Here is a 15,341-nt window from a genome sequence, read left to right on the forward strand (position 1 = left end):
TGTGAGACACTAATGTGTGTATGTATGTACATATGTATCTACATATGTATGTATGTACATTCGTCTTGCACTGACAGAGCAAGAAATGTTAATTAATTGAAAATTATATAACATTTTTAAAAGTAATTTTTTCTTTGTTTAGTGCTTTTGGCATTAGGGTTTTCATTAATAACTTTATGCAGCAACAACAAATATCAAATAGTTGGGACATCACATACACACACTCACACATACAACAAGCAACAGTTCGTGTCTATGTGTGCGGTTCTCTACGTACGGTTGAAAAAGTAAAGAGAAACATACATATGTATGCCTGTGTATGAATATAGCATGTATGTACATTCGTATTAATGTATACATTGCGCAATCGAACACAGTTGTTTGATTGTAAAAAAAATAATGCTCTAAAAACAACAACAACTGCAAGTCATTGAGTCGTTCTTCTTCTTTCGTTTTCACCATTTAATGTTAATTGCAAACACAAAACGCCAAAAGTTTACAGTTACCGTCGCTAGGCAACGACTGCGTAAGCGATAGTAAAACAGAAACCGAATAACGGAGCTACGCATATTATGCTTCGCATTGCGGGCAGATGTATATATGTATATGATTTGTTCTTATTGATCTCAATAAATAATTAGATTTTATTATTTAAATATTCTGCTTATTGCATTCAAACTTCGATATTTTGATGGTATCGGTGGCTTCAACTATCGAAAGTTTTACTCTAGCAAATTCAGATGAGAATTCTCAGCATTAGCATAACAAATTTTGTGGATCTTATGTTAACAGCGAGGTCAAGAGAATATAAACAGCTGTTACATTAAATGAGCGCACTTACAATTATTGCTGACAACAACTTAAATCTATAATTCAAATGACTTAAATCTAAAATTCAATATTTACAACAAACTTAAATCTACACTTAAGTATAAAAGCATGAAATGTCCATACACCGACCGACTTACAACAATTTGGCATTTGCCGACGATACTGCCATCCTAGTCGCTCTAAGTGCACAACAAGAGCAGCTTAAAATTGTCATCTCACCTCATGGACATGGAAAAATGGCTAGCAGACTGTCGCTAAACAGACAAACTTGACCTTCATTGTCTCCAAACAACATCAACATTCCACAAAAAACCTTGGTGTCCATTTGGATAGACAGCTTAGTTGCGTAAGCACATTAAAGCTAGAGCTATGGGAAAACGCGTGCATTAGTAGAAATAATCCAAAGAGTAAACTGTGCTATCTCTGAAGCACCCTGGTACATACGGAATGAAAATATTCATATTCATTCACTTAAATGTAGCATCTGCTAAAGATGAAATCGCCAATGTGAAAGCAATACCAGCTCAAGCTTCAGGCCTATCCTAATAGACTTGAGCAGTACTTAACTTGGCATATTAGCCATACACGACTCCGGCGAAGAGTCCTCCCCACCCAATAATAACAGGACTGTACTTTAAATAATTAATTTTAATTGATTAAATAAATATATTAGACTAGCAGGTAATGCCCGCCTTAACACGACTCAATATATTGCTTCAAATTGTATTTATTTTGTGTGTGTGCATGACCCTACCCATATATTTTCACCTTATTAATTACTTAGGAAGGCATTTTAGGTATTTAAATGAACATTTTCTGTTCTTGACAAAATATTATTTTGTAGTCCGTTACATTTTGGTTCTTGCCAAAATACTTCGTTAAACGTACACGTGGTCATATCCACTATAACTAATAAGCTCGTTGTCCTCCCTTTGGAGCTCGAATTTTTTTGATACTATGAAAGGATACTTGAGTCCAAATACCGTTTGGGTTGTGCGTTGATCACCAATCAATGAGTCAGTCAAGACAAACTGTTTTATATATAGAGATAACGCAATGTTTTAAGATAGACGATGTGCAGAAAAGGGGAATAATTATCCATGGGTTTTGTTTCTCTTTACTGTTTTAACCGTACGTAGAGAACCGTGTATATCCAGTCCGCGAAAGGCACAGTTTTCCAAAGGGGTCCAAAAAAATATAATTTTGATTAAATAATGCACGATGCGTTTACAAAATCATAATAAATAAATAATGCCAAATGTACTAAACAAAAAAAATTACTTTTGAAAATATTAAATCGTTTTTAATCTATATATATGAAACAGTTTGTCCTGACTGACTGACTGATTGGTGATCAACGCACAGCCCAAACGGTAAAAGCTAGGAAGCTGAAATTTGGACTCAAGTATCCTTTCATAGTGCAGGCTGGCGATAAAAGGGATTTTGGAAAATTCGAGCTCCAAAGGGGGGAAACCGAGCTCCAAAGTCTGTATGAAAAATCTAAAATTTTCATCTGATTAACTTCAAACTTAGTTTGTATACTCCCAAAAGAATTCCAAGAAAAACTGCATACTTGGTTTTTCTTGGGGCCTGAAATATGGGAGTTTTCCTGTAAAAAAATGTTGGGGCGCAAAAGGAAACCACGTCAACAGCCCACAGCCCAAACGGTAAGAGCTAGAAAGCTGAAATTTGGGGTCAAGTATCCTATCATAGTGTAGGTGCGCACTAAGAAGGGATTTTGGAAAATTCAAGCTCCAAAGGGGGGAAAAGTAGCTCCAAAGTTTGTTTGAAAAATCTTCAGTTTTCCACCAATCAACTGTAAATTTAATTTTTATAATCTATAAAAGAATACAAACAAAACGGCATACTCGGATTTTCGATTTGTGGTGGAGCTTGAATTATTGGGGTTTTAATATTTATTCACCTTTTCAAATGAAAAGTTTTTGTTAAAATTTTTTCCGATCGATTTCAAATTTGGGGACTGTAATCTACGTAACTAAATCTACAACTTTGCGTTCGAGGATTTTCAAAATATGCATTTTACAAATGCAGGCAGAACAAAAAATATAAAATATCAAACAGTTGAGGACAACTAAGTATACATACACACACACACACACACACATGCAAGCAGCTGTTCGTGTAGTTGCGTGCAAACGATTGAAATAGCCAAAGCAAAATGTGAGACACTAATGTGTGAATGTACACACATGCATATGTACACATCTATGTACATGTATACATCTATGTATGTATGTATGTTCATTCGTCTTGCACTGACAGAGCAAGAAATGTTAATTAATTAAAAATTATTTAACATTTTTAAAAGTAATTATACTCTGTACATGAAATGTACATGAGTATATTAGGTTTGCGGGAGCTGAAAAATGTAACAGGCAGAAGAAGGCGTGGCAGACCCCACAAAGTATATATATTCTTGATCAGCATGAGACGAGTCGATCTAGCCCTGTCTGTCTGTCTGTCCGTCTGTCTGTCCGTATGAACACCTGGATCTCAGAGACTATAAGAGATGGAGACACCAAATTTTGCACAAAGATGCGTTATGTGTGTATTCTATACGAGTTTGTTTTATTTTTTTGATTCCCCCCCCCCCCCCCCCCCCACTTCCCCCCTATGGGGGTTTTCCCGATTTTCCATTCGTACACCAAATTTTAGTCCAAGATGCCTTTTGTGAATACACAGAAAATGTGTATTTTGGAATTCCCCTCCCTCCCCCCTCTACCCCGCAAATCGTAACTCCCGTAATTCTTGGAATTTCGAAAATTTTGGAAATACCCCCAGTTAGTTATTATGTGTCCGTATGCCAAATTTCATTATGATAGACCGATTTAACAAGAAGTTATAGCCATAAATATATTTGCTGATGCAGCGCTGCTGCAGCGCTGCTCAAGCGCTGCCCGCGGCTGTTGTTGATGTTGCTGTTTGGTTGACTGCGAAAATGCTTACACAGACACGAATAGATGCGCATAGGCATACATACACTCACACAGACGCAATTGCTATGTAAATGTGCAATTATACACCCTTTACGTGAGTTCGAATACCGAGAGAGGTAAAATCGATCAAATTTTTTTTTTATTTTCTTAATTTTTTTATTTTTTATAATTATTGTAAACATATGTACAGAGTATTTCAAAGTCGGGACACCCGACTTTAGCTTTTTTACTTGTTTTTTCTTTGTTTAGTACATTTGGCATTAGGGTTTTCATTAGTAACTTTATGCAGCAACAACAAATTACAAAGAACGCAAATATCAAATAGTTGGGGACATCATATACACACGCTCACACACAGAACAAGCAACAGTTCTTGTCTATGTATGAAAAAGTAAAGAGAAACATGCATGCATATGTACATACATATGTATGTATGTATGTATGCCTGTGTACGTACATATATAGCATGTAGGTACATTCGTATGTATGTATGTATACACTGGACAATCGAGCACTGTTGTTTGATTGTAATAAATAATGTTCTATGGTTTTAAATCAAATTTTTAAAACGAAAAACAACAACAACTGCAAGTCATTGGCTCGCGCTTCGTTTTGATCATTTACGCCTGTTAATTTCAAAGGCAAAATGCTAAAACTTTACAGTTACCGTCGCTAGGCAACGACTGCTTAAGCGATAGTAAAGCAGAAACCAAAAGCGGACCTACGCATATTCTGCTTCGCGTTGCGGCCAGATGTACATATGTACATATGTATGTTTGTATATGATTTGTTCTAATTGATCTCAATAAATTATAAGATGTTATTATTTAAATTTTCTGTTAATTGCATTCAAACTACGATGGAATTATTGATTGTATCGACGGATTCAACTATGGATAGTTTTGATGCTCTAGCACATAGAGCATCCGACGCATGCCCATCTCTAGCATCTCAGCTGATCGCATATTTACAGCGACTTACCGCTTTAGTGTTAGCTAACAACGCTACAAATGTATTCTGAACTATTCTTAGAGTCATTTACCATTAAGCCTATTTTATGAGTGTATTCATGCGATTTACAAAAGCAGAAACACACCTTTTACATTCACAACAATCATATTTGGAATTGAAGACACAAGTTAGTGTTGAATTAAAAAATTTAATACATACTTAGATATGTATGTATGTATGTATATAGGCGGATAACGCCTGCATGAAAAATTTATATGTATGTACATATCAGCGTTGCCGTACGCTCCAATTTTGGCGGGACGTCCCGATTTATAAATCAAAATTAAATGTCCCGCGTCGGACTTTTCGGGGATAACTCGACCGTGCGTACAACGTACTGAGGAATCACACAGTTAAGTCAGGACTGGCAGTCCGCCCGGTGCCTAACGAAGATTTATGTAGATGTATGTACATATGTATGTAAAAATGAATGTTTAATCCATTTTAATGTTTAACGAATGTTGAACGATGTCGGACGTGTTCTTTTATCGCTCCGACGTTTAACAAATTTAAAGTGCAATTAACACCAATTTAATTCGCGAAAAGACGCTTAGGGTACGCATGAGCACCTGTGCTCGTGTTACCCATATAAATTATCTGTTAAAGGGTGTAATATTGCTTAAAATAAAGCAATGCTGTTGAGTAAGAGCACAAGCTTGCTTACCAAAGAAAAAATGAGCGAAACTCGTGCACAGCAGCAACAGACGACCGTCGACTTTCGGCTGTTCGTACCAACAACGCATACTAACGCTCACCAGAGGTAACGGCACCTGAAACAACTGCATCACTGCAAGTTGACACGGAGAGAGCACGCTCTCTCTCGCCCGCTATAATATGCTCAGTCAGCATATTGCAAAGTGAGCCATGGAGTGCCCAGTGCCCGTCCCCAGAACCCTGCAGCCTTACCAACGAGCTTCTGATAACAACAACGACCAGTACAATGCCTTCGCTTACAACTGTGTCTTCGACTGTAACAACGACAACTACAACAACAAAAACGGCAGTGTCTCAACGCCCGGTATTGTCAACTCAGTGCGACCAGCTCCCCCTCTCTAAACCGAAAAGTACAAAGAGCGCAAGCAGAACGCTAATACAGACCGGGCTCGATCGCTATGTCTAAATTAAAAGAAGGTTAAGCCCACAATCAACTAAAAAACCAACGCACCTAAAATAACAAAAACATCGGAAAACACTGTGCCAAATGAAGCGCTGAAAAACAATAGATTCGGAATTCTCAGCGAAGCCGAAGAAAATAGCGTTGAAACACCAAAGGCCAAGCAACTAAAGCCGCCACCTATTTATGTGCGTCAAGAAAATTGTACAGATTTGGTTAAAAAACTCAGTAATAAAATTGGCGAAAACAAATTCTATGTTATGTCGATAAGAAGAGGTAACATCAATGAAATAAAAAAAAAAGGCTACGACGAAAAAAACTATGGATCAGTGGCCAAATACCTCAACGATGAAAAAATGAGTTACTACACGTACCAACTTAAAAGTAGCAAGGGACTACAAGTGGTCATCAAAGGAATAGAGCCAACCGTTCCAGTCGAAGAGATAAAAGATGCACTAAAAGATAAGGGCTTTGAAGTCAAAATGGCCATGAACATAATAAACAAAAATAAAATTCCCCAACCAATGTTCAAGGTAGAATTGACACCTGACTCCATGCCTAAAGGTAAAAACGAAGTTCACCAAATTTATAAGCTGCACTGTAGAATTACAGTTGAGACACCGCATAAGCGAAATGGACCTGTCCAATGCACAAACTGCCAGGAATATGGGCATACAAAAACCTATTGTACCCTACGTGCAGTCTGCGTTGCCTGCGGGGATGTACACCCCTCTGAGCCCTGCCCCGTAAATAAGGAGGACCCATCTGCGAAGAAATGTAGCAACTGTGGGGGAAACCATACTGCCAACTATAGAGGTTGCCCTGTGTACAAAGAGTTAAAAAGTCACATAAGCCAACAAAAAACCGCAGCTCGAAACCCTGTCATCCGACAAAACTTGCGTATATACCACCAACTACGATTCCAGGAGTATCTTTGCTCAGGCGTTAAGTAACACTAACGAGTCGTATGCCTCAGTTTCTAAACCGAAACTTCAACAAACCACTGCAGGAACAATGCACCATCAGGTACCGCAACAGAGGCCAGAAATGACTGCTCAGCAGCCCAATGCGAATCCATCCCAATTACCTAGTGGAATTGAATCAATTCTGGCAACTCTCACCAATACAATGGTAGCAATACAACAAACGATGCAGGAAATTATGCGCAATCAAAATCTCCTCCTGGAATCACTTATCAAACAGAAATCTAATTAAATGGTCTCTCTAAAAATATGTTTCTGGAATGCAAATGGCATTTCACAGCACAAATGCGAGCTCTTGCAGTTCCTCGATCATCATGACATTGACGCCATGCTCATATCAGAGACTCACCTAACGAACAAAAATTATTTTCATCTCAATGGCTTCAACTTCTATGCGACAAACCACCCCGATGGTAAGGCTCATGGAGGTACTGGCTCGCATCAGCCACTATCCGCTGCCATCATTTGCTACAACCTATTTACAGGCCACAACAATTCAAATCGAAACTCAAAGCGGCTACTTAAGCATATCCGCGGTACTCTGCCCATCGCGCTTCTCTGTTTCTGAAGCAGAATTTGTAAAATTCTTCGATCTGTTAGGTGACCGGTTTATAGCAGCTGGTGACTATAATGCCAAACACACCCATTGGGGATCCCGACTCATCACCCCGAAAGGAAGACAACTATATAACGCAATAATAACACCAAGAAACAAGCTTCATTTTATTTTTCCAGGCTGGCCTACATATTGGCCCACAGATCCAAAGAAGCAACCCGACTTGATAGATTTTGCTGTTACAAGAAGAGTGCCACAGGCTCAGATTCGTGTGGAGCACTTATCAGACCTATCATCGGATCACTCGCCGATCCTTCTGCACCTTTGTGGCCATCCACAGTTATTGGAACGCCCACATTTTCTAGCTTCTAGAAAAACAGATTGGCTTAAATACAGAAAGTACGTAAGTTCCCATATTGATGACTGCCCTAGCATTTATTGTAAAAATGACATAGATACCTCAGTTGAAGCATTAGTGTCTGTAATGTCACTGGCGGCAAAACATTCGACTCCAATAACTACAGCTAATAAACTTCACAAATGCAGCCGTGTCCCCAGGCACGTTGAAGAGCTGCTTCGCAATAAGAGAAAACTTCGGCGGGAGTGGCAAGCCCACAGATCACCTGAATCGAAGGAGCGGTTAAAAATAGCCAACCATCTACTACGCAAAGCCTTAGAAGATGAAAAACACCGAGCTCAAATGGATTATATGGAGCAACTCTCCCCAAACAGCAAACGATTCCCATTGTAGAAAGCTAAATCAGGCGTTTGTCCACCAATCGAAAGTGAATCACCATTACGTACACAAAGAGGAAAGTGGGCTTGCAGCAACAAAGAGAAGGCAAATGTATTTTCCGCCCATTTAGAAAAAGTCTTCAAACCACATCCAGCAACAAATAGCTTTGTGCTCCCACCAACCAATTATCTTGAAGCTACCACGCCTATCGTATTTCAAGTTGGAGAAGTTACAAGTGTCATTAAGGACCAAGTTTCAAAGCAAAAAAAAAAGCGCCGGGCCACGATTTAATTTCCCCCAAAATGATCATCGAATTGCCGAGCTGTGCAGTATATCTTCTCACCATTATTTTCAACAGCATGATGAAATGGGGCTATTTTCCTCAACAATGGAGAAAATCGGTCATCAAAATGATCCATAAAGCTGGAAAGGACAAGTCTCAGCCATCATCATATAGACCTATCAGTCTCCTGCCGTGCTTACCGAAGATATTCGAAAAACTGATCCTGAATCGCATCAAACAGCACATACACACCAACAGTGCAATCCCATTGCACCAATTTGGTTTTCGCGAAAAACATGGAACCGTTGAACAAGTCAACCGAATAACCTCTGAGATACGAAATGCATTTGAAAAACGAGAGTATTGCTCCGCTGTTTTTCTGGATGTCGCCCAAGCCTTCGACCGCGTTTGGCTGGATGGCTTAATTCACAAAATCAAAATATATTACTTCCACAGAACATCCACAAAATACTGGAGTCATACCTACAGCAAAGAAGTTTCGCAGTTAGATGCAAAGATTTCCTCTCCGAATACCATCCAATTGAAGCTGGCGTACCCCAAGGCGTACTCCAAGTGCCCATAAAGAGCTACAGAACTTTTATCATCTCACCTCGTGGCCATACAAGAATGGCTAGCAGACTGGCGCATACATGTAAACGAACAAAAGTGCAAACATGTCACCTTTACCCTAATCAAACAAACCTGCCCTCCATTGTCGCTAAACAACATCAATATTCCACAAGAAACCGAAGTATCATACATTGGTGTCCATTTGGATAGACAGCTTACTTGGCGTGAGCACATCAAAAAGAAGAGAGATCAACTAAAACTAAAGGCTATTAATCTACATTGGCTGATAAACGTCCGTTCACGACTAAAACTGGAGTACAAAGTACACTTCTACAATGCTGTTCTCAAACCAATTTGGACATATGGCTCTGAATTATGGGGAAACGCTTCCATTAGTAATTTAGAGTTAATCGAGAGAGCTCAATTGAGGATACTGAGAACCATCACTGGGGCACCCAGGTACATAAGAAGTGATAATATCCGCGAAGATTTAAATGTGGGATCTGTTAAAGATGAAATCGCCAAGGTGAAAGCAAAGTACCAGCTTAAGCTTCGGAACCATCCGAACAGACTTGCACAGAATTTAACTTGTCACCCAGCAATAATAGTTAGGGCCGTAAAAAAAAAATATTTAATTGTAACTAATTAAATAACTGTTTTAGATTAAGATTTTACTACTTATCGTAAGTCTCCTAGAGAGAAGATCCGATAAATAAAGAAAGCTTAAAAAAAAATCCATTTTAATATTATTATTTGTATTTATTATTTGATTGGTACATATATTGAATTATGTAATAGGTAATGTAAATGTAGACAAAATGGCAACTTAATGTTCGACGCGACAACTTTTCAGCTTGACTACTTAGCAACTTTACAACTTTTAAGCATGACGGTTTCAACTTTATCGACCGCACGACCAACTGTGTGTACGGCTTCCCAACGACTGACTGACTGACCTTCTGTCCATAGGGTTGCCACATGACCGCAATACTATCCCTTCTTACATTCGGCCATCCTGATAATCGGAATCTGTCTCAGACGACAGAAGTTCTTGGTTAACGTTTGTAGCTTGGAGCTTGTAGATGTAGTAACTGGGCCTTCAACATCAGCAGCTTTTCGGACATCATAACGCCCGTTGCGTTTTACCTTAACAACTTCATAAGGTCCAAGATATGCACTTGCCAACTTTTTACCTGCAACAAACTGCGTGCGCTTGATAGCAACTAAATCGCCCCCTTTATATACAAATTCACATTTGCGCTCTCTGTCATAGTTTTTCTTGTAAATTTGTTGTGCTTCATTGATTTGTTTCTTAGCGGCTTCTCGAATTCTCTGCCTCTCACTGTCAAAATCCTCGATGATCTCCTGCTCTAGCAATTTCATGATTTTATCGCTGAACTTATTTTGCATCTTCGTACCAAACAGTAATTCAAAGGGTGACTTCTTCGTTGAGCAGTGAACGTGTGAGTTTATTGCTCGCTGTACTTGCGGAACAAACTTGTACCATTTAGATGGATCTTCGGCTGATAGCTTGGGAATTATTGACAGGATCGATCTGTTTACGCGTTTTATTTGTCCATTTCCTCTAGCCACACCAGTTGTCGTCAAAACGTGTTCTATTGCGTTTGACTTAATATATTCCTCGAAGGCGTTGGATGTGAAAGCAGCTCCTCTGTCACTTATTATACGGTTTGGATTACCAAATACGATTGACCATTCGTTTAGCTTGTTAAGAACCTCGTCAGAACCAGTTGATTTAGTAGTAAATAGCCATACAAACTTTGCAAAACTGTCGACTATAGTAAAAAGAAACTTGTATTTTTTAGCTGTACAATCCATTGGTCCCAAGTGATCAATGTGGATTGTATGCAACGGCTTGTTACCTTTCTCAATACAGTAAAGGTGTCCTTCTTGCTTTCCTGTTTTCTTGTTGTGGATGATACAGCGTATGCAGCTATTAACAACTTGCATAATCCTATTCTCCATATGTGGTATCCAAAATTGACGGTGCAAGTTATGCATTGTTTTTTTGATTGAGTAGTGGCCATCATTGCGTGCAGTAGTTAAAATTTCATGTTCCATCAACTTAGGTACGACCAACAAATCGTTGCCATGAACTTGCTTCTACAAAACTCCACCTTTAAGCGTAAATGATTCATATGGACGGCTTTTAAGTACTTCCAGTATAGTTCTTATGTAGTCATCTTTTTGTTGAGCCACTTTAATACGTTTAGAAACTTCTGATGTAACAACAAGTACATTCAACGGGTAACGACTCAAAAAATCGACGTGTTGCATTTTTTCTCCACCTCGATGCTCGATTTGGTAGTGAAAGTCTTCTAGGCTTAGTATCCATTGTGCTACCTCACGTGGGACGTTTTTCTTCTTGACGGTTTGTGTAAATGCGGAACAGTCTGTTACTAATTTAAATTTGATCCCAAGCAGATAATTGCAAAATTTTTCCATAGCAAGATACGCAGCTTTTACCTCTAGAAGGTAACTATGACGCATTGAATCACTCGGTGATGCCTTTTTGCTCCAATAAAATACTGGATGCATACGTTCTTTAAATTACTGGAATAACGTAGCGCCGAATCCTTCTATTGACGCATCTGTATGCAGTTCCGTAGGTGCACCGCGACAATACAAGTATAATCTCAAAACAGGTTCGTTTGATAAAGCGTGCTCCTTCGCAGCTATAGCTTTTATTTCGGCAGCTTCCAACTTAAACGGGACATCTTTTTTCAAAAAGTTTGTTAGTGGTCTGGCAATATTAGCGTATCCCTTGATGAATTTCCTAAAAAAGCCTGTGAGACCCAAGAATGACTGAATTCCTTTGATGTTTTTCGGTTTTACAAAATTTTTTACAGCTTGTGTTTTCTCAGAGCCGGGCCAGATGTTGCCATTTTCAATACAATGTCCCAAGAAATTAATTCTCTTTTCCAAAAAGCTGCACTTTTTCCACTTTATGCGCAAGTTGTACTTCGCCGCCTTTTCTAGTACCAACTTCAATTTTTTGATGCATTCATCGGCAGTTTGACCATAGATAATGATGTCGTTGATGTACAATTGCATTACATCGTCAGCTATGAGTTTCTGGAACACGTAGTTAACAAGACTCACGAACGCAGCTGGTGAGTTGCAAAAGCCAAAAGGCGCTCGATTAAATTCGTATAGGCCTTCTTTTGTTATAAATGCTGTGTACTTTCGGCTGAGCTCTTCGATAGGTTTATTGTCTTTGTTTTCCTCTTCCATTTTTCTTCTACTCGTTACTTGTTTCAAGCGAATACTCTGTCTCGTTACTGATTGTATATAGTCGTTTCTATTACTCAGCACCGCTTTTTTGAGTATCCGTTTTGTATCTCCTTTATTGCGAATCACATAAAGCTAATTTTTCTGTATACCAAGAACACGATTTTTCTACTTCATAATAAGCGATCAACGTTGCATGACTTCACTGTAACCTTGGACGACTGTTTTTAAACACACTTTTAAATTGATTCGCAAATATGTGCGTATATTAATATTATTTCTTCACACAACTGCACTTCACTTTCGACGGTAGATTTTTTAATGGTTGAGCCCCCAAATGTAAAAATGAATGTTTATTCCATTTTAATATTATTATTTGTGTTTATTATTTGATTGATACATATATTGAATTATGTAATAGGTAATGTAAATGTAGACAAAATGGCAACTTAATGTTCGACGCGACAACTTTTCAGCTTGACTACTTAGCAACTTTACAACTTTTAAGCACGACGGTTTCAACTGTATCGACCGCACGACCAACTGTGTGTACGGCTTCCCAACGACTGACTGACTGACCTTCTGTCCATAGGGTACTTATTATATACCATATTTGCTATTTGGAAAATGAACTCTTTAAAAAACTTTAGAGAGCGTCGAAATAAGAATATCGTATAGTAAATAAAGTAAATAAGCACATTTTATTTAGCACAGCAAAGACGGGCAAGACCTGCTAGTTATTTAATATTTCTTGACATGTGTACATACGTTCACACATTAGTGTCTCACATTTTGCTTTGGCTATTTGGTTGCACGCAACTACACCAACAGCTGCTTGTATGTGTGTGGGTGTATGTATACTAAGTTGTCCCCATGATATGCATTTTATGTTGTTTGTTCTGCCTGCATTTGTAAAGCGAGAACAGTACAGCTGTGGGCACTACTTGGTCTTATGTACATATATGGCTATAACTTCCTGTTAAATCAATCATGATGAATCTTGGCATTTGGACTTATAATAACTAACTGGGGGTATTTGCAAAATTTCGAAATTCCACAAATTACGGGAGTTACGATTTGTGGGGGAGAGGGGGGAGGGAGGGAAATTCCAAAATACACATTTTCTGCGTATTCACAAAAGGCATCTTGGACTAAAATTTGGTGTCCCTAGGTCTTATAGTCTCCGAGATATAGGTGATCAAAAAAAATTTAAAAAAAAGTCGAGCGCGCTCAACTCTTAAATACTCTCCCACAAAGAAGAAGCTTGAAGATATAACTTTCTTCATAATTGACCTATCATGATGAAACTTGGCATAAGGAAACATAATTACTAATTGGATATATTCGAAATTCCAATAGTTACGGGAGTTATGAATGTCCCTGAATGTCACCCTAGAGGACGTTTTATACTGCAACCAAATTTCTCATAACTTGCTGTCTGTAAAAAGAATGCAAGATTCTGGTATAACTATCGAGTTCGAAATCCAAGAATTACCGGAGTTATGGAAAACTCAAATTGCGAGGGATTGGGGGGGTGTATCAAAAAAAAACACAAACTCGTCCTTTCTCGAACTTAGGAGAATGTGGATACCACGTATGGTTGTTCTAGCTCTTATACTTTCTGAGATCCTTGCGTACATACAGACAAGCGGACAGACAGGCAGACGGACATAGCTATCATCCTGATCAATAATATATACACTCTTAGGGGTCTGCCACGCCTCCTTCTGTCTATTACATACATTCGCACAAAACTTGCACCCTTTGGGTACTGGGTATAGAAAAGATTGCAGTTGTTTATTTTATTGTGACTATTTGATTCTGCATCATTAAAAACTTTGTTTTTTTTTCAGTATGCCCACAAAATGGCCTATCTTATTGGACAAAACGTACAACGCGACACCGCTGAGAGCTTGTTGGACAAACTTTTTTATTTATAAATCAAAAATATATATAACCGTTTAAGTGTTAACTAATAAATAATACAACAATAATCCTAAAATGATTTGATGATTTAAACTTTTTTAAAACGTAGCTTTTTGTTGCAGGTTTATATATTTTATGTGTCGGTAATATCTTCTGTTAACAACAAAGTAATTTAGAGGATTGGATTAAAAAAAAAAACATGAACATAATTTATTTATTAAATTACTGCTCTCATGTACAAATCGTATTTTAATCCTAGTGCTTTCCTTTTGGTTTGTTTTGCTTACAGTTTTATGTTTATTTATTTATTTTATCGACAAACAAAGCTGTCGTCGCAAAAACAAAACCCAAAACAATAAAGAACAATATTGTAGATAAAAAAATGGAAGCCACAAAAGACGGACGAGTTATTCTGGAAGGGATATGTGAGTATAATGTACCAGTTGTTAAATTTAAGTTATGTCATTGGGTGCGGCATTCACCAGGTTGGTAGCGATTTGTGACGATCATTAATGGTTTCACCTTGTGACCGCTTTGATCTGTAATTCATTTGATTAAAAATATTAATCGCAAAAACAAATAAACAACCGGGAAAATATTATGATTACAGGAGATTGGTTGCGATTGCTATTGTGACTGACAGTTGTGTGTGAGTAGTTGTCAAACAATAACGAAAATGTTGCCCGTTCTGACAAATACAAAAACATATCAGTTGTGACCTATATGTGGGGCGAGCACAAAAGAATTTATGCAATATGGCCATATTTAAAGTTTGGCATGAATTTTGCTATTGTTGATTTTCGAATTTGTTGTAAGTTGAAGCACAAATAATCTTAAATATAAGAGTTACTTAGTGTAATACTAATACACGAATACACGTGAATACTCATCAGTTGAAAAACAAATGACAACATCTGTGTCTTATATGGGCGTTAGGATAAGTCCAATATTTAACACAGTTCTTATATATGTCACTAGCAGGTATTGCCCGGCTCAATATAATGCTTCAAATTGTATTTATTTTGTGTGTGTGCATGACCTACCCATATATTTTCACCTTATTAATTACCAGTAGGAAGGCATTTTAGGTATTTAAATGAACATTTTCTGTTCTTGACAAAA

General features: G+C 38.0%; 1 protein-coding gene across 1 annotated transcript in view; it reads left to right on the top strand.

The window, feature by feature from the left end:
* Window positions 1-14,295, top strand: part of LOC115630060 (protein argonaute-3) — a 265,544-nt gene extending 251,249 nt beyond the window's left edge. The window contains exon 8 of the mRNA XM_030526694.1: window positions 14,147-14,295. Coding sequence (XP_030382554.1) covers window positions 14,147-14,233 — 87 coding nt within the window. The 3' untranslated portion in view covers window positions 14,234-14,295. The remainder of the gene's footprint in view (window positions 1-14,146) is intronic.
* Window positions 14,296-15,341: the final 1,046 nt, after the last annotated feature.

The sequence above is a fragment of the Scaptodrosophila lebanonensis genome, unplaced genomic scaffold (assembly GCF_003285725.1).
Source record: "Scaptodrosophila lebanonensis strain 11010-0011.00,11010-0021.00 unplaced genomic scaffold, SlebRS2 tig00000250-arrow-arrow-pilon, whole genome shotgun sequence".
Lineage (NCBI taxonomy): Eukaryota > Metazoa > Arthropoda > Insecta > Diptera > Drosophilidae > Scaptodrosophila > Scaptodrosophila lebanonensis.